Source organism: Danio rerio, chromosome 7, assembly GCF_052040795.2.
Source record: "Danio rerio strain M-AB ecotype USA chromosome 7, GRCz13ab, whole genome shotgun sequence".
NCBI lineage: Eukaryota > Metazoa > Chordata > Actinopteri > Cypriniformes > Danionidae > Danio > Danio rerio.
Window position 1 is genome coordinate 27,872,501 of NC_141027.1, and position 20,403 is coordinate 27,892,903.

Here is a 20,403-nt window from a genome sequence, read left to right on the forward strand (position 1 = left end):
TAAAATGTATAAAAAAATAAATATATATAAAATAATTAATTTCTGTGTTAGCAAACCTGAATCTTCATTAGACATTATTCAAGGTTTCAGTGTCATAGGTTTGGTTCTCAAAGAAGTTTTTTTGTTATTATTGTTATGGTTGAAAGCATCCGTGGTGCATATATATATATTTTTCAAGGATACTATAATAAGTTGAAAATTAAAAACATTTCTGACCCTAACCTAATTAGTAAATGTGAGGCTTAAAGTGCAGCTTTTTTTTTTTTATTTCCGTCAAAACAGAAAAAGGAGAAATCAAAGCCAAAACGGAGGCTTTGAAGAAGGTCATCATCATGATCCTGAATGGAGAGAAACTGCCAGGTCTTTTGATGACCATCATCCGCTTCGTTCTGCCCCTTCAAGACCACACAATTAAGAAACTACTCTTAGTTTTTTGGGAAATTGTTCCCAAGACCACTCCTGATGGCAAACTTCTTCAGGAGATGATCTTGGTCTGTGATGCCTACAGGAAGGTGAGTATGAAACATGGACCTTTTATATGTCTAATGCTTTATTGTGATAGACTGAGTGTATTGTTTTTGTCTAAAAATGGTGTTTGTTATGTGTCTTTAGGATCTCCAGCATCCCAATGAGTTCATCCGTGGCTCCACACTGCGTTTCTTGTGCAAGCTGAAGGAATCCGAACTGCTGGAACCCCTCATGCCAGCAATCCGTGCCTGTCTAGAGCATCGTCATAGCTACGTACGGCGCAATGCAGTCCTGGCCATCTACACTATCTACAGGTGATAAAATAAATTTTAAGGCTATTAAAAAACAAAAAAATAATGTTTTTAAATCAAAATTGAAAGCTTAAAAATGTATTAAATTCACTGAAGCATGTTGTTCTAGGTCTTCAATATATTTTAAATAACATTTAAAATTTTTTAGTGTTTAAAAATCTTACACATAATACTTATAAAAAATTAGTGGTGGTAGTGTAATATTTTTATTTAAATGTAAAATATAATCGGCTTTATTCAGACTACAAATGAGACAAAGATAGTGATATAGATCTTACATTTATTTAATAATAGTTTTTAAAAGGTCTTACATTTGACTTTGTGAAATCTCCAGAATGAAATTGTATGTCTGTAAATGCATGAAACAAGAAGCAAAGCATTTTTCTAATTTCTTTTTATAATGCTTTCATTAGGAATTTTGAGCATTTGATCCCAGACGCTCCTGAGTTGATTCATGACTTTCTTGTAAACGAAAAAGATGCGAGCTGCAAGAGGAATGCGTTTATGATGTTGATTCACGCAGATCAGGTACACAATCTTACTATAGTTATGGAAATTGTGCATTGAATGCTAGAAAGAATGTCGTGAATTTTAAGTTTTTTTTTTTTTTTTGACGCATGTCTGCAGGATCGAGCTCTGGACTACCTTAGCACTTGTATTGATCAGGTGCATACTTTCGGAGACATTTTACAGCTGGTGATTGTGGAACTGATTTATAAGGTGAGCTTTTCAGATAAAACAGTAGCTAACATTTCAAAACAACACATTTGAAAGGAAAGAAATCACATTATTATGCAACTTTATAGCTTTTACAAGTTGCTATCATTGCTAACAACCAGCAATTTGAAGTTTTACACTAATTTAAGTTATTAACAAAACAAGTGTTTATTTTTGACTAGTGACAGGACTTTTGTATATGAAGCAGTTTTCTATTCTCACACAGTCAGTTTGGTTTAGTACTACAAAAATTGAGCCAATTCGTTTTTTACTAATTATTATGACTGTTCCTGGACTGCAAAACCAGTCTAGGTTTTGCAAGGATATATTTTTGTCAATAGCCAAAAATACATAGTATAGGTCAAACTAGTGGATTTTTTCTTATATGCCAAAAAAAAAAACATGTTTCATTTTACTGTAAGTATATCAAAACTGTTTCAATATCAAATAGTTTTTTGATTAGTAATATGCATTGAGCAATATTAAAGGCAAAACGTTTATTTATTATTGTTATTCATATTTTAAAATAGATAATATACTTTTGTTCGAACAAAGTTAAATAAAATTTTGTCCTAACAAACTCTACGTCAATAGAAATGTTCTTCATTCCACCTTCAGGTGATCTAAAATGTACTTTAAAGAAATGGACACTTAAGGCTGGTTTTGTTGTCCAATGTGACATATACTTAATATTGTTTAATATTAGGTTGTATTAGAACTGCTAAATTAATATAAAATGTAGTTTTATGCAAAAAAAAAAAAAAAAAAAATTCATATTTCACTATATTGTGTGAAATTATCTTTTGTTTTTGCAATTATGGGTTGAATTATGATGCAATTTCAATAAGTGATTTTAAATGAATTATATTGAAGATGTTAAGTAGAACTTATTGTGTAACAATGTTGTGAAAAAAAAAAAAAAATATATATATATATATATATATATATATATATACAAAAATGAAAAAAAAACAAACAAACAAACATGAAATTGGTCTACAATTATTTCAGTTTCATTTCAAATATACTGACCTGAATCTCATATCACAAATATTAAACAATGGTAACATCATAAACCATCATGATCATAATATCATTGTTCAGTCACTTATATGCACACTGCATACTATCAAGCAGCCTAGAATATTCTTACACGTCTATTTTATTTTTGTTTAGGTCTGCCATGCGAACCCCTCTGAGCGAGCTCGTTTTATTCGCTGTATTTACAATCTGCTGCAGTCGTCGAGTCCTGCTGTTAAATATGAAGCAGCTGGAACTCTGGTTACTCTGTCCAGTGCTCCCACCGCCATCAAGGTACAACATTTAGCACTAGGGGTTTTCACCATATTTTTCACCGTTTTTTGCATGATGTTAAAGTGGACTTACATTATTTAAATGTTTTTTTCAGGCTGCTGCTCAGTGCTACATTGATCTGATCATTAAAGAGAGCGATAACAACGTTAAACTCATTGTTCTAGACAGGCTGATTGAGTTGAAGGAACACCCGACACACGAGCGTGTACTGCAGGTACAAATCAGTTCAGCGTCTCTGTACAACACATTCATTTTGCAAGTCAGTAAACCTGTCACTGTCTTCTGCTCGTAGGACTTGGTGATGGATATTTTGAGGGTTTTGACCACTCCTGACCTCGAGGTCCGCAAGAAGACTTTACAGTTGGCGTTGGACCTGGTGTCATCCCGCAATGTGGAGGAGGTGTGTGTCACAAACTGTACTATTATTATTATTATTATTATTATTAATTATTATTATTATTTTTTTCATTTTCAAATTCATTTTCTTTAGGATTCCTTTTTATTATTTTTTTAACATTTTTATTTTTAGTTTCCAAAACAAAATGCATATATAACTTACACTTCATATATGTATAACTTACACAATCTGTCATATAGAAAGAGACTTACAGATCTTGCATATGCTTTGTGTTTACTTTCCTTTAACAACAACAACTATAAACATTAAAACATGGCGAGCTACAAATCCTTTAGAAGATGGACTCTATACTGCTCAGTAAGCGCAGTCATTCGAATGAGTTAAACCGAGGCCCTCGCTCTCTGTGGTCGTTAAAAATCCCAGGATGTCCTTCGAAAAAGAGTAGGGGTTTAACCCTGACATCCTGGCCAAATTTGCCCACTGGATTCTGTTCATTATGGCCTTCTAACCATCCTCATCATAATAGGATTTATCACTCTGTCTCCTCTCCACCAATCAGCTGGTGTGTGGTGTGCAGTCTGGCGCAATGTAGCTGCCGTCGCGTCATCCAGGTGGATGCTGCACACTGGTGGTGGATGAGGAGTTTTGAGCGTCCAGTAAAGGGCTATATAAATAAAAGGGATTAAATATACTCCCTAATCCTTTTACTCCAAATTAGAAAAACCTTTTCAATCTGTGTTCTTAATGAAAAATTACATACATTTCCATGACATGTATAGTGTGTACTGTATCAATCCATTCTTTGACTGTAGGTGACTCTAATTTTAACCATTTTTTGTAATTTTTTTTACTAGCTGCCAAAAATAATTACATTTCTTGTCTATATTTATCCATCTGTCTGTATTTATATTACCTAAATATAATGATTCATAAGTTAAATCTGTACTCCATTTTAAGTTTTTAATATATATTTTTAATATTACTCTTTTGTGTTGTTTAAAATTTTTTTTAGTAATTTTAGTTTTCTCATATCAGTTGATATCATATAACCTATTCAATTTAACAACATAGTTATATTACATATAATATATATGTAATATATTACATAATTTGTTTTTTTAATATTAATTTAAATACACCTGCATTTCTCAGAATAATTAAGTACACCTCATTTTGAAAATGAATATTTTTATCCATTTCTCAGTGAATATTGGTAACATCTTTAAATGCATTTGAGCCAAATTGATTTATTAAACATATATTTATTAAAATAATATTTTAGTCACCAAACATATTTAGAAATGGAAAGATAATATATCTAAATGCATGCAAAATATTACAAAAACAATTAGAAACCACAGATTTGGCTTTAGTACTAACTAATCCAATGTATGTGCAGAAATATAATATTGTACAACTTCCTATAGAAAATATTAATTTAAGTATTTGTGAGGGGTGTACAAATATGCCGAGCGCTGTATACAGAAACTTTAGTTAGAAACTGTATTATTTTACAAGCACACTTTTTTAAGTAGCTACAAAATAAAAAAGACTTCCTGTAATTATTCCTTAAAAAAAATGTATAGCATTTAAAGTAGGTAACAGTAGGATATTTCAGTCACAGTTTTGATTTTATAAACACAATGGGGGTTAATGTATCATTAATAAAAATAATAAAAGAATAAAACAAAAGACTTTTCAAATAGAGGCGTGACTTTTTTTTTTCTCTCCACAGCTGGTAATTGTGCTAAAGAAAGAAGTCATCAAAACCAACAATGTGACAGAACACGAAGACACAGACAAGTACAGGCAGCTGCTGGTTCGCACTCTGCACTCATGTAGTGTTCGCTTCCCTGACATGGCAGCCAATGTCATCCCTGTGGTACGTACTGAAATAAGACACTATTTAAAGGGAATCAATTTTAAAACAATCATTGCTAAGAATAAAGTTAAATTTTTTTGGATCTAGGCTTATTACATCTTCTTACTATTTCTATTTAAATGAGTGCTTGTGTTTTGTGTTTGTCCACAGCTGATGGAGTTCCTGAGTGACACTAATGAAGCGGCTGCTGCTGATGTGCTGGAGTTTGTGCGGGAGGCCATTCAGAGGTTTGACAACCTGCGACCCCTCATCATTGAGAAGATGCTGGAGGTCTTCCATGCAATAAAGACAGTCAAGTAAGAGATTTTGCTTGGTTAAATCATAAATAATTTGTATATGGCAAATTACTTTGGTGTATTGTTTTAGATAACTGTTGTTATACTGAAATACTGAAAATCCTCTTCTGCATTGAAAATGTGATTGGGATTTAGTGTAGTGATTTTTTTTAAAGGAGGGCTTCTTTGTTACAGGATTTATAGAGGAGCTCTGTGGATTTTGGGTGAATATTGCAGCACTAAAGAGGACATTCAGAGTGTCATGACAGAAGTGCGCAGATCTTTAGGAGAGGTTTGTAGAGCATGGTGCAACACTTTTATTATTATTATAATTCTTTTTTTATTTAAATGTCATAAAGTTGCATTTAATGCTTTTCTGGGAAAATTACCTGGATTGCTTTGGACTGCTGAAGTGTAAATTGATTCCTTGAGAGCACTAACATGTCAAGTGGAATGAAAGTTAGTCAGAGGCTCTCAGGGCTAAAGGTTGTGGGTCTGGAAAATAACAGAAAGTATATCAGAATGGAAGTATCTTGATTTTTTTAAAACAATTGTAATGTTTTATACGTGGTCCTGGGTATATCTGTGTATTTATTGTAAATTAATAATATGATAAACATTAATGGAAAATTATTTGGTTAATTACAAACATAAGTAAATCTTTTTTTTTTACTTTTATTTGTCTAGTTATGAAGTTTATATGCAAAAACATATTTATCGATTAAATGGTTATTGACAATCAATAGATCATCAAGTAATCGTTAGCTTCCATAAAAGATATTTCACCCTAAATTCACCATACCTGCTATCAATCGGACAGTTCATCCAAAACTGAAAGTTCTGTGACTATTAACTCACATTTTACTTGTTCCAAACCTGTTTTATTTTATTAATTTATTTTGACGTTGAACAATAATATCCAATAATTTGTTGGTAATGTCTTTGGTTGTTGAAAACTTGAACAGTAAATGTTGAATTAAGATTGTTTTTTTGTTTATTTTTTTATTATTTATATTGTCAGTCAGCTAAAACATTTCACAAAATGTGTTAAATCAGCTGCAGAAAGTGATTGGCATGCTGAAAATCCTATACATTTAATTGATATAAAGATTTGACATTAATCGTGATTATTATCGATATCGACTGATATGAAAAAAATTAGCGTGATAATTTTTTTGGCCATATCGCCCAGCTCTACTTTTTCTGAGACACTTCTTTTGGCATATTCAGTTTTCCACATAGATGGCATTAGTCCTGGTTTAAATCTGCCGCTCTGTGTTTGCAGTTTTCCCCGCTTTTGAATTGCACAATTTGGATCATTTATTAAACAATTAAGACAAACTATAAGAATATGGGTTTTATTTCAATATGCATATAAAATCAACATAACCTCATTTTTTAATTAATGGTGAGGATGTTTCTTCAGCCAGACATTGACCATTACTGTGCTGCTGCAAATAACAGTTGCAATAACAAAAATTAAGATATTTAAGGCCAAGTTCAAAGTAATTAGAAGTTTTTTTTTAAAGCTTTTTTTTTTTTTTTTCCTTATTCAGATTCCAATTGTTGAGAATGAGTTGAAGAAGGAGGCTGGAGAGGTGAAGCCTGAGGAGGAGGTGACCGCAGCTCCAGCTCCTAAACTGGTGACAGAAATGGGCACATACGTAACCCAGAGTGCCCTCAGCACCTCCAGACCATCCAAAAAAGAAGAGGACAGGTGATCATTCCTTATGCACCAGATATTTTCCAACAAACACTTCAATACAAGCACTCGGATAAATAGTGCTAAACTAACTTTGACTTGTTATGCCCTCTATTTAATGCTGTTCTCTTGTGATTCGAAGTAGGGCTGCACGATATTGGAAAAAATTGACATTGCGATATTTTTTTCCTCTGCGATATATATTGCGATATTTTATATATATATATATATATATATATATATATATATATATATATATATATATATATATATATATATATTTACTTAAAACTAGGGCTGTGACGGTCACCATGACAACCGCGTCACGTGACGTCACGCACTTTAAAACACAAATTACTGTTATGTTGCCAAGTATTACATATCTGTTAGAATATAACATTAGGCGCGATTCAGCAAGTTCAAGTTCAACCATGAATCTTGTTAGAAAACGAACTCTTACATCTGGGAACATTTTGGATTCGTGCCGAACTAGAAAGGTGAACGAATCAATTTGGATTAAGCTTTTTTTTATGGGGGTTTTAAGTAAAGTGTGTTTTAATATTCACTGCTGAGTGCTGAGAGTCCAAACACTGAGGAGCAAATCCATCGATACGCAGATCCACGGGTCCCGAACCATGCAAGCTAGTGGCGATTGACGGCGAGGGAAAAAAAGCCATGTAGGCTTAATCAACTCCTGTCTTCTAAACACAGAAGCCCAGCTCAGCCAGGCATGGCAGAGGCATTTGCAAAAATGGCCAGATACAAAAGAGAAAGTGATAAATGGAAGACATTGACGAGAAATTGAGCATAGGCTATTTGGTAACTACTTAAGAACGCGCCGCTCCGCAGAGTAGAGAAACCTGCGTTGCGAGAAATGCGGGCGGCGGAACAGAAGCAGAAGCCCTCTCTCGCATGGTTGTGAAAAAGTAGCCTGTCTGTGCATTTTTCGCTACAAGCACACCGTCTGACAGTGTATTGCTGGAAACATTATAACCCCATTCTTCACTTAAACCGGACAAAGTCAACATGTTAGTTTTTCTGGCAAATAATTAAAAATATGACTACAAAAGGTGGAGAGAAACTACGCTGTTTTTTTAAACATCTGACTTATATTGTTACTAGGTTAATATTTTCTTTTTACGTATAATTAGTAATATTTATATTATTATTACACTGATTAATAAAGTGCCATTTAGAATTTTTGTTAAGTTCTTAAAAATGTAACGTTTAATTGTTATTATTATACAGTTTCAAGCAGTTAAAGTAATGTAATATTTAACTACAATATTTATAAACAGTTTAGTGTTGTTTTATTAACGAAAGTTCAAAAATAAACATGTACGTTTATACGGATGTTTTATTTATTAATATTAAATTCGGTTATTCCTTAATTTTTACATAAAAGGTAAATTAACTTAAGTAGGCTACATTATTTGTTGATGTACGAGATCGAGGAACATGTTTGCCAGTAAATAATGTTCGCACCACTTAAAAAACAAAACAAGTGAATAACTTGCGAAAAGGATGCAATAAAAAAATGCAAGCGCTTAATCATTCTTCACAATCGGATTCGTACGTGCAATAAGCCGAGGCTATATTGCGCCGACAACAAGCCCTAAAACTAAGTCTAGAGAGAGAATTAATACTAGTTAATATTAATGATTATAAACACAAACTGCGTTGTATGATAAACGCATCACAATGATGTCGTGATCTTTGCTGAAAAACTGATATGTTATCGCCGTCTCCCAAGCCAGATTTTCATCTGCTTTTTTCCAATTTTTCTGGATACAAAGTATCAGCGCCAGACCAGTGGTTTAAATTATATTTTACTCTCCTGATTTCTTTTCTTTTCATTAAAAAATAAATAAATGTTTAAAGTTTTTTATTGCATAGCCTATATATTTTTAAAGATTATCATTCAGCCTACCTGCAGCGCATGAGGTTGTGTGCTGGGCAAATCCCCTTTACTCATGCTACCCATTTAATTTATGACACTGTAAACCTGACATGGCAGGCTGATCATCTTTAAACTCAAAAGGTGTTTTTAACTTGAGACTGCATGCTTCTGCAAAATGTGATGTTTCTTATTACAACTGTTAGCGGTGTCAAAATGAAAGCAAACATTAAAAAGGGTTTTGTTTTATCAATTGTATAGTTTAGTTTTAATAATAGCTAGTGTATATAATAAATTATAATATCGATTATTGTGTAGACTACAATGTTCAACAAAACAATTTTATTAGGTTACTCTAATAGACCAAATCCCTAACTGAAAAACGAATGTGAAAATGACAGGCAGTTGCGTCTTTGCTAAAATTAACGACAAATTTCTTTTGCTTTTTTCCCCTTTAGAGATCAAAAGAGCTGTATTTAAAGAATTATTTCACTAAAACATGAATTGAATGCCCAGTTCTTTCCCGTGTGAGTTTAGTGCGCCTCCGCCGCGTCTGCGTTTTTAAGGTTACAGGTGCACCCTGACCTGACGCGGGGACCAGATCTCTGCACTATTGCTTTAATTTCTCAATTTTCATAACAGCATTGCATTTTCATATGGTAAAATATCAAAATTTATGTTCTGAAAGTAGTAGGAATGACGGGAGTGTTAGTAAATAACAGAAAGAACTTTCACTTTTGAGTGAACTTCTGTCACGTGTTATTTTAGTATGATAAAATAAACAAAAATAGTAATGCAGAAAAGTATTTTTCGCTCTGCCAAGCCTTCTCTGTTGCTGTATAGAGAAGCAGCCTGCTCAGTCTCCTTACCCCGGCCCCACCCCGCCCACCGACTCCTGAACGTCTCACTCACTAACTCACTCACTCACTCACGCGGGCATGCAGTGCGGTCTCATGAGGAAACGCAGCTTTTTGATATAATGTTTTTCTTGTTCCCAAATACAAATAATTTATCAAGTATTGTTTGAAATAAGTATTCGTAAAAACACGCTATTCCTGCTTTTCCGAATACCGTATTCCGGTTCGGCTCCACCCATAATATATATATAATTTTTTATTTTTTTTTTTTTGCATCGCACCCTCCTGCGATGTGACTATCGCGGATGCGCACATCGCGATTTCGATGCTGAAACGATATATCGTGCAGCCCTAATTCGAAGTGCTTCTTTTATTTGTGAAGCTGGGCATACGCATTGTGGATTGTGATGGTCAGAGGACCTTATGTCCATGCACACGTCTTGAGAGAGTTTATGAAAATATGCACATTTTATGACCCTGCAAATTCTGCAGCAACCGAATAAAATGCTGCACTAAAATCATTGCTTACAGAGCCTCTTGCTCTGTAATTGTACACAACATTAAGGTTCCTTTTTTTGCACTGGGGAAACCAACACTCCGCGTCACCATGTGTTTGTGGATTACAAAGTAAATCTCTGTCTTTCTCTGACAACTGTCATGCATGATTGGCTTGTTCAACCGCAAAGACCTCACAAATTCAATCTGACAGCTTCCAAACATTTTTTGTCATGTTTAATAATGATTGAGAGCTCATAAACCCCTTGGCTCATAAGTTCTTTTCACATGCACGGTATGAAACATGACCATATGAGCATAATGTGGTTCCTGATAGGGGGTAATAGTGTACGAGTTTGAACAACAGAAAAATGTGTATGCTCACTTTAAATGTATAGTTTACCCAAGATACGTGTTATTCACCCTTCACTTGACTGTTTTCCTGTCGAACACTAAGGGTGCTTTCACACCTGCCTTATTTAGTTTGGTTGATTCACACTAGATTTCGTTTTCCCCTTTTGGTGCGGTACGTTTAGGCAGGTGTGAATCTAGCAATCACACTCAAGTGCGTATCAAAAGCGGACCAAACTAAAACCCTACCGCAAAAAGTACTGCACCTTTTTGGACTAATCCAGCTGCCGTAGACCGATGCGCTGTGCATTATGAAATGTGAAGGAAAAATAATTGTTGACAGCGCTTTACCAACAGAGAGAGAGAGAGGGAAAAATATTACCTGATGGATTGCTGGTATTATTTCCGGAAGATGACCATCTCGCAGTTTAGCAAAATAAATTTACGCCTCCTTCTGAAGTGACTTACTATGTGCCTTTTTCGTTTGTAATGCTTTAAAACATTGTTTTCCGGCTGCAGCCACGCTTTATTCTCGAAATGTAACTATAGTTTGTCTAAAGTAATGTATACAATCAATCACCGCAGTCGTAGCTCCATAGTCATTTTGTGTCTGCCAGTTTGTTTACTTGCTGGAGTTCCATTGGCATTTTCCTGCGCATGAATTCTGACCAATCAAAAAGCAGTTTAAGAAATATGCTCAATAAAATCTGGCCAATGAGTAATGTGGATTTTGTCAGATGACTGCATTTTGGTTCTTTTCAACTGGTTCAGACCAAAGCAATCAATGTGGTGTAAAAAGGACCCAAAGACAGCAGAAAATGCTATAATGTATCATTTATTGCCCTTGGTCCGGATAAAATGAAGCAAACTACAGATGTGAAAGCACCATAAGATATTTCGAATAAAGCTGAAAACCTGTATCCATTGACTTTCATGGGAGGTAAAACAAATACTATACAGTCAAAGGTAGGTTACAGGTTTTCAGCTTTCTTCGAAATATTTTTTGTTGTGTTCAACAGAATCATCTCTACTGTACTGATTTACCACAGATAATTTCATCTTTATCATACATGTCTATTCCGCAGGCCTCCTCTGAGGGGTTTCCTGATGGATGGAGACTTTTATGTTGCTGCCTCACTGGCCACCACCCTCACCAAAGTGGCCCTGCGCTATGTTGCCCTCGCAGAAGACAAAAGAAGACAAAATGTAAGTTTGCATGTTTATCACTGCTTCTCTGATGAACTCTGGGTCAGCATATTAATCAAGTCTAATGGATGTTTTCCTACTCTTAGTCGTTCGTAGCAGAGGCCATGCTGATCATGGCCACTGTGCTCCATCTGGGCAAGTCATCTCTACCCAAGAAGCCCATCACTGATGATGATGTGGACCGGATCTCACTGTGTCTCAAGGTCCTGTCCGAGTGCTCGCCTCTTATGAATGACATCTTCAACAAAGAGTGCCGCAGATCCCTGTCCCATATGCTCGCTGTTCGACTGGAAGAGGAGAAACTGTCTCAGAAGGTAAACATGTTAATGCTTGTTGATTACCTACTAAATAATGTGCTCATGTTACTGCTACATCCATGTAAAGGTGATTCTTTTGTTATGCTATGACTAGATTGTTGCTGGTTTTATTTGTGGCCATTTTAATAAATTCTGCTGTTCTTGTTTTATCAGAAAGAGTCTGAGAAGCGTAATGTGACTGTTCAGGCCGACGATCCAATCTCCTTTATGCAGTTAACTGCTAAGAATGAGATGGCGTCCAAAGAGGACCAGTTCCAGCTCAGTCTGCTGGCCGCTATGGGCAATACTCAGAGGAAAGAAGCCACAGATCCACTGGCCTCCAAACTTAATAAGGTGTTTAGCAGATTTTGTCAGTTTGAATCTTGTTTTTGTAATGGTGACTAACTAGCTGGAGCCTAAACATAGTTGAAAAGTTTGTCTGTTCACCACCAGAGGGCATGTTTGTTCAACTGATGGAAATTTTAACGCTTAAAGGGATAGTTCACTCAAAGCTGTTCGACTTTCTTCTGTTGAACACAAGATATTTTGAAGCAACCTGGAACCTGTTCAATTATGGGGAAAAAATCATAATCACGATTTTGTTGGTCATAATTGTAATCATGATTATTCAAAATGATATACAGATGAAGTCAAAATTATTCTCCCTCCCGTGAATATTATTATTATTTTATTATTATTATTATTATTTTTTATATATTTCCCAAATTATGTTAAACAGAGCAAGGCATTTTTTGCAGTAATTGCTATAATATTTTTCTTCTGGAGAAATTCTTATTTGTTTTATTTTTTTTCTAGAACAAAAGCATGTTTAAATACTTTGAAACCTATTTTAAGGTCAATATTATTAGCCCCCTTAAGCACAATATTTTTTGATTGTATGCAGAATAAGCTACTGTTATACAATGCCTTACCTAATAATCCTAATTAAGCCTTTGAATTGCACCTAAAGCTGAATGCTTGTATTTAAAAAAATATCTAGTTAAATATTATGTACTGCAAAGACACCGCATAGCAAAGATAAAAGAAATCAGTTATTAGATAAATGACTTATTAAACTTATGTTTACAAATGGGTTGAAACAATCTTCTCTCCGTTAAACAGAATTTGAGGGAAAAAGGGTTGCTAATAATTCAGGAAGGCTAGTAACTCTAATTACAATACAAATGTGTCCAACTGGAGAGGGGGAGGTATATGATGCAATAATCCTTTTATCTTAATTAATGTTTTTTTTTATAATCGTTTGAAGTCGAAATCGAAACTAAATTTTCGATTAATTGCACAGCCCTAGTATATAGCAAGTAAATGTTTGGGTGAACTGTCCCTTTACAGCATCACTTCTGGCAACAGTCTAAGAATGTCCCACTTGTGTACAGGAACTCAGTAAAATATATCCATATGAACAAATAGTTTGTGCTAATCAGTTAGATTACCATGACTGTTTATTGACTTAAAGGCTTCCCAGTGACGTTTGAAGTCCCTCTCTGCTTATTGGCTAATAGGTTACCTATGGTAAATCATCTCTTTGTACAGGGAAGGAATTAAGAAATGTAAATGTTATGTTTTTTTTTTCTCCTAAATTATTACAAGCCATTTTGACACCCTGTAGTAATATGCAACTTGGTCAGCTGGGTCACAAGTAAATATGGGACACACACACGGCTTTTTATATACTTTATTTATAGGAAGTTTTTTTTTTTTTTTTTTACAAATTTGCACAGAAAAAAAAACAAGCAGTCAACAACAACAAAAGACAAATGTACAAACAAACATCCCCAACACTAATATCTCTTTTGTGGCTTTAACAAAAAAGACACATAGCTAAAAGCCTGCAAACATTACAGTCCTCAAGGGCCACACATAAGCACAGCAGTGTATGTATAAAGTGCATTTACAACTCCAATACAAATAAATAAATACATATAATAGTGACAAATAAATAAATGTAAAAAAAGGAAAGTGCAAAATCCCACTACTCTAAGAATTGTAAATTATCAACATATGTAAGATAACCATGGGGATGCCATGTTTCAAAAATGTTAGAGTAAATTAAAAAATTTTCAAGCTGAATAAAACACATCACATCTTTGATCCATCAACTGTGTGTTGGGGGCTCAGTTTTTTTCCAAAAGAGAAGAATTCAACTCTTTGCCAATAGTGTAGTAAAAAATATTGCTCAACATATTTCTTCCTTAAGCAAAAGGGGTTCAAGTGCATTTGGAAAACCATACATAAACTAAACGATTGAAAAATAACTTTCCAAAACCTCCCTAGATTTGGGCAGAACCAAAACATGTGGGCAGTTGTGGCTGGTGAATTTATCCATCCCAATTTTAACCAATTTCTTTAAGAGGATGCTCTATGACCTCTGATGGCTGCACAATATTATTATCAAAAGTGCTTTTAAAGAATCTTGTTGTTATTAACCCATCTAATTAGCATTGGAAACCATTATCTTGGGTTGAACTGTCTTTTTATATTCCTCCAGGTCACCCAGTTGACTGGTTTCTCAGATCCAGTGTATGCAGAAGCTTATGTCCATGTCAATCAGTATGACATAGTTTTGGACGTCTTGGTTGTTAATCAGACTAGCGACACCCTACAGAACTGCACCTTGGAGCTGGCAACACTTGGTATGAGATGTTACTGAGAATAGTTTCTAAGAAGTAATTGTGTTTTTGGTTCATGTTTTACTGAACTTTTTTTTTTTAATCCACAGGTGACCTTAAATTAGTTGAGAAGCCATCTCCTCTTACATTGGCTCCTCACGACTTTGCCAACATTAAAGCCAACGTGAAAGTGGCTTCCACAGAGAACGGCATCATATTCGGAAACATAGGTTTGTGGACTCCATTCTATTTAAACAGACAGTTCACCCACCACTGAAAAATTATTTGCTCGCATTCCAAATCAAGTCTTCATTTATATGTTAAATACAAAAGAAGATATTATGAATAATGTTGGAATTCTAAAACCTTTAACTTGGATAGCATTTTTGGTCTCATTGGTATTATCTCTGGGCTATTTGTATTTTCATTCTTCAATTTTTCTTCACTAATCAGAAGCACATGTTTTGCAGTTTATGATGTATCGGGAGCAGCCAGTGACAGAAACTGCGTAGTCCTGAGCGACATTCACATCGACATCATGGACTACATTCAACCGGCCTCCTGCACGGACGCAGAGTTCAGACAGATGTGGGCTGAGTTTGAGTGGGAAAATAAGGCAAGTCTGGAGGACCGGTGGATTCTTAGCAGATAATGGCTACGTTAATCTCTATTCTGTTTAGCGGGAATGTCTGGAATTTGTTCTGGGTTTTATTTCCACACAGGTTACCGTCAACACCAACATCACAGATCTGAATGATTATCTCCTGCATATTCTGAAGTCCACCAACATGAAGTGCCTGACCCCAGAGAAGGTGCAAATATCCCTCTGTGAACTATAAATAACATCATGAAAACATGCAATTATTTATGATCATGTCTGTTGGTTTTCTTTTGTAATTCCAGGCCCTGTCTGGCATCTGCGGCTTCATGGCAGCAAATCTGTATGCTCGCTCTATATTTGGAGAAGACGCCCTTGCAAACGTTAGCATCGAAAAGCCGATCCATTTGGGAGTCGATGCACCAGTCAATGGCCATATTCGGATCCGAGCCAAAAGCCAGGTAATGAGGCCCCTGCAAACCCAAGTGATGGAAACCGCATCTTGCACTATTATAATTGATAAGTCCTCTTTAAGATCTTTACAGTAAACACTAAATGCTGGATTAGCATGCGTGCATCTCCAGGCGTGGATACTGATTTTAACTTCAGGAATGGATTTAGTTTGCCTGCTCTGATGCATAAAACTTGATTTGCAATGCTTTTCTTTATCAATATTTTTTAACACTCTTTTATATAAATGACAAAAGCATACTGCAGGCCTGCCAGATGTATAATTGCTTATATATTTTATTAATTTTCAACCCAAGCTCATTGAGAAATATGTTTTCCAAACAGTTTTTATAATTCCAAAGACCTACCGAGGCATGAAATGAAATAAACATTAGAGCTAATAAAAGACAACAGACAACCTTTTCAAGCAAAGTATGATTATGGAGCAGATTGTCTGTAGAGATTCTAGCAAAATGCTCTGATCATTTTAATCCGTTTTTATTAGAGCTGCACAAAATATCCTTTTAGCATCGATATTGCAATATGCGCTTCTGCAATATTCACATCACAGGATCTGCAGTGTTGAGTCTGAATTACAGTTGACCAGGAGCTACAGAACATTTGTAGAGTCACTGCTACGTTTAGCCATAAATGTATCATTTGTATGTTTTAAGTCCTGTGACAGAGCATTTCAAGAGTCTTTAAAACATTTTTGGACAAAAAGTGATGTTTAGAGGTGTAATTAAGATTAATTCTATTTAATTATGTCTACAGATTTTTTTTTACTTAGAATTATTGTCATGTTTTTCGTCCAAATATCTACATTTTAAAAGTTCTAGTTGACCATTTGAAAAGTGTCGGAAGGTAGATTTTCCTGATCAATCATGTGTTAAACTGCATCTCAATCATCACAAATACTGCAGAAGACCTATTGGAACACACATGGACCCAAGATTATATAGGGGTTACATTCAGTATGGGGGGCATGCGAGAGATCTGCAGAGTGGATGGCAACATTAACAGCCTGAGGTATCAAGACACTTGTGCTGCTGATTTACATTACAAACCACAGTAGTGGGCAAATTCTTCAGCAGGATCGTGCTCGTTCTCATACTTGAGCCTCCACATCAAAGCTCCTGAAAGCAAAGGAGGTCAAGGCGCTCCAAGACTGGACAGTCCAGTCACCAGATATGAACATTATTGAGTATGTCTGGGGTAGGATGGAGGAGTCATTGAAGATGAATCCAAAGATTCTTGATGAACTCTGGGAGTCCTGCAAGAAGGCTTTCTTTGCCATTCCAGATGACTTTATTAATAAGTTATTGTAGAGATGTATGGATGCGGTCCTCCAAGCTCATGGGAGACACAATATTCATTCATTTTCCACTGCACCATGACTTTATATTCTATACCAGGGGTCACCAAACTTGTTCCTGGAGGCCCAGTGTCCTGCAGATTTTAGCTCCAACCCTAATCAAACACACCTAAACAAGCTAATAAAGGTCTTACCTAGGTATACTTGAAACACCTAGGCGGGTGTGTTGAGGCAAGTTGGAGCTAAACCCTGCAGGGCACCAGACCTTCAGGAACGAGATTAGTGACCCCTGTTCTATACTGTACATTATTTCTGTTAAGTGACAAGACTTTTGTCTAAGCAATGCCAGACCTTACTGTCCTGCTTAAATTATATAAAATCAAGACATGATCATATTTTATTTGGTAAAATAAGCGTAATCTAGAGGCCTTCGCCTTTCATATAAGCCACCTCTGATATCAAATGATCAACTAGAAGTCAAGTTATTACTTGTCGTTCTTAAAACTTGGATAGGCAACAAGACTTTTAGCAGGTAGTGTATATGTTTGTGATTTTCAAGAATTGGCGCAATTATGCCCTATGTTTTCAGAAAAGCCATTCTTATTATAGGCTGTAATTAATTTAAAAAATCCCTGCAAAGTCCTTGAGGGTCTGATAAATGACCCAAAATGAAAATGCTTTTTTTTTTTTTTTTTTTTTTTTTACCAAAACAATGTCCTGGGTTTTGCATTTTAATGGTCAATTAAAATGTCCTATTTTTATTTATGTATTTATTTATGTATTTATTTATTTATTTATATTACGTTTTGCAGTTCTGTTTTAATAATATAATTAATAGTTTATCTTTGTGTTTTCTTTTCTTTTTTTCCAATAGGGAATGGCTTTGAGTCTGGGTGACAAGATCAACCTTTCTCAGAAGAGAACCGCCTCATAAGGGTCAAAGACTGAGGCCATGGAGGCAAAAAGCAAGATTTGCCTAAAAAGCGCTCTGGTTATTCCTATATCTTGTCTTTTCTCTATTGCTTGTTTGTGTCTCTCTAGACTACCGTACACATTCAGTGCTCTGTGGCCAACATCTAAGCTCTTCAATCCCATAAAAATGTAGAAAGGGGATTATTTTGACATTTTCTACCAACACCCTTCTTCTTAACTGCTCATAAAGGGATTGTCCCTGTTAATCTGTAATCTGTTTCAATAAACATTGCACACCATATATATATAAATACACACGCCACGGACGTGTTTTTATTCTCTCGTCAAACGAATAGTGTTTTATTCGCTTGTTAAGCGGATGGTGTTTTTATGAATTGGGTCGCTTGTAAGAAGTGGAGAACAGTCGTGCCCTCAAACCACAGTTGACACAACAAAGGATGTGTTCTCTTGAAGAAAATCTCCTGGAATCTGGAAAATTTTGTTTTGGTCTCCTGCCTCTTAGATGACTTACTCATAAGACTTGTGGTCATAACTTTCATGTCTACATGGTGTATGAGAATATTAAAGATAAAGGCGTCAAGGTCGTGGCTTAGCCCTAATAGAAGTGAGTAAATGCTGTCGTTAAAATAATTTGCTATAAAGGTTTATGGGGGCTGCACGGTGGTGCAGTGGGTAGCACGTTTGCCTCACAGCAAGAAAATTGCTGGTTCGAGCCTGGGCTGAGTGAGTTGGTGTTTCTGTGAGTTTGCATGTTTTCCCCCATGTTTGCATCAGTTTCCTCCGGGTGCTCCGGTTTACCGGAGGTACAGGTGAATTGAGTTGGCTAAATTGTCTGTAGTGTATGGGTGTGTGTGTATATGAGTGTGTATGGATGTTTCCCAGTGACGGATTGCAGCTAGAAGAGCATCTGCTGCGTAAAACATATGCTGGATAAGATGGTGGTTCATTCTGCTGTGATGACCCCAGATTAATAAAAGGAGTACTCCGAAAAGAAAATGAATGAATGAATAAAGGTTTACGAAAGATTATCTGTAGGCTTAGTGCTTGTTTGTTCAAATGTTATTATTTGTTAAAAGGCAGTAAAAATTATATAATGAAACATATCATTTAAAAAAACTTCTATTTTCAAGGGGTTATACTTGAGAGTTCTTTACTTTTTTTTTTTTTTATTTCTAGCTCATAACAAACATAAAAAGACTTCCCTTCTCCATCTTCATAGTTTAATTATATAAGCCTGATGAATATTTATTTATTTTATTTTTTGAAGGGTGTTTTTGCTGGGAAAATCCAAAGGATGTGATGTGATGAGACCCTCTCAGTTGTGTGATGTGTGATACAGGAAACAAATGCTTACACAACATTTAAAATTATTACATTATTAACATTATACCATTCAATTTGTTGTAAATTAAAATTTTCTCTCATATTGAACAGGATTTAACACAAAGAGCTAAAATAATGCATGAGTAATACACTTAAAACAGTGATTTCCACTTCTGGTTTCCTGCACATTTTGTACGTCTTCCTTTCTCATCAGTAGGGCCAGACAGAATCTGGGAACATTTTTTGCATTTCTGCTGAGAATTTTGTAAAAAAATCTGTGGATTTATATGGAATGATTTTAGGAATATTGTAACTTAACACTTAATATATGAACTAAAAAATAACTTTTATTTAATGTGTGAAACCTATTCGGTAAACAAAGCGAGTCTAATATAGTCTAAATCTACTAAAAGACAGGCAAATATTACTTTACGAACTGTACTGTACATAAATCATGAACATTTTAATATTACAATAATATTAGTAAAATTAATTTAAAAACTAAATAAATTTAAGTTTACGCACATTTACACAAGTAAATACACAGACTCAGTGATGGGTTTAAAATCCATTGATTTCTGTGCGCTCAGATTCCGTGTGGTCCTACTCATCAGCTCATTAACCGAAAGATCCATGAACTGGTCCTTGTGTGCCAAGTAAGAAATGCATACAAAATTTACAGAGTTGGGGGTAACAAGGACTGCAATTGAGAACCACTATCTTAAGGGGATTGTTCACCCAAAAATAAAAAAGATCCCAGTATCTATTGAAATTAGATCCAAACCTTTAAGAGTTCTTTATTCTGAAAACCTGAAACCATTGACTTCCATAGGATTTGTTTTTCCTACTATAGAAGTCAATGGTTACAGGTTTTCAGCATATTAGGATTATTTTGTTTTGTTTTGGATGATTTTTTTTTTGATTTCCCCAGAGTTATCTGAGATATCTTAGAGTCATCTTAGAGTCATTTCTTAGTAACACCTGAAAGGTCTTGCTTGTCGTCTTAATGCAGTTCAATTCATTTTTAT

At 35.0% G+C, this 20,403-nt stretch overlaps 1 protein-coding gene across 2 annotated transcripts in view; it reads left to right on the forward strand.

Annotated features, from left to right (window-relative positions):
• copb1 (COPI coat complex subunit beta 1) overlaps positions 1 to 18,342 on the forward strand; it is a 20,973-nt gene extending 2,631 nt beyond the window's left edge. Inside the window, exons 3-22 of one of the 2 annotated variants that reach the window (XR_015494601.1) lie at positions 283 to 512; positions 613 to 782; positions 1,193 to 1,307; positions 1,407 to 1,499; positions 2,673 to 2,810; positions 2,905 to 3,024; positions 3,103 to 3,210; positions 4,904 to 5,050; positions 5,201 to 5,346; positions 5,521 to 5,617; positions 6,882 to 7,168; positions 10,144 to 11,833; positions 11,920 to 12,147; positions 12,304 to 12,483; positions 14,636 to 14,780; positions 14,867 to 14,986; positions 15,227 to 15,372; positions 15,479 to 15,568; positions 15,660 to 15,815; positions 17,994 to 18,342. Coding sequence is in view for 1 of the 2 variants with exons in the window: in NM_001002013.1 (NP_001002013.1) it covers positions 283 to 512; positions 613 to 782; positions 1,193 to 1,307; positions 1,407 to 1,499; positions 2,673 to 2,810; positions 2,905 to 3,024; positions 3,103 to 3,210; positions 4,904 to 5,050; positions 5,201 to 5,346; positions 5,521 to 5,617; positions 6,882 to 7,042; positions 11,713 to 11,833; positions 11,920 to 12,147; positions 12,304 to 12,483; positions 14,636 to 14,780; positions 14,867 to 14,986; positions 15,227 to 15,372; positions 15,479 to 15,568; positions 15,660 to 15,815; positions 17,994 to 18,053 (2,771 nt within the window). In the remaining variant the exon portion in view is untranslated. 2 annotated transcript variants of the gene reach the window in all.
• The last annotated feature ends 2,061 nt before the right edge of the window (positions 18,343 to 20,403 follow it).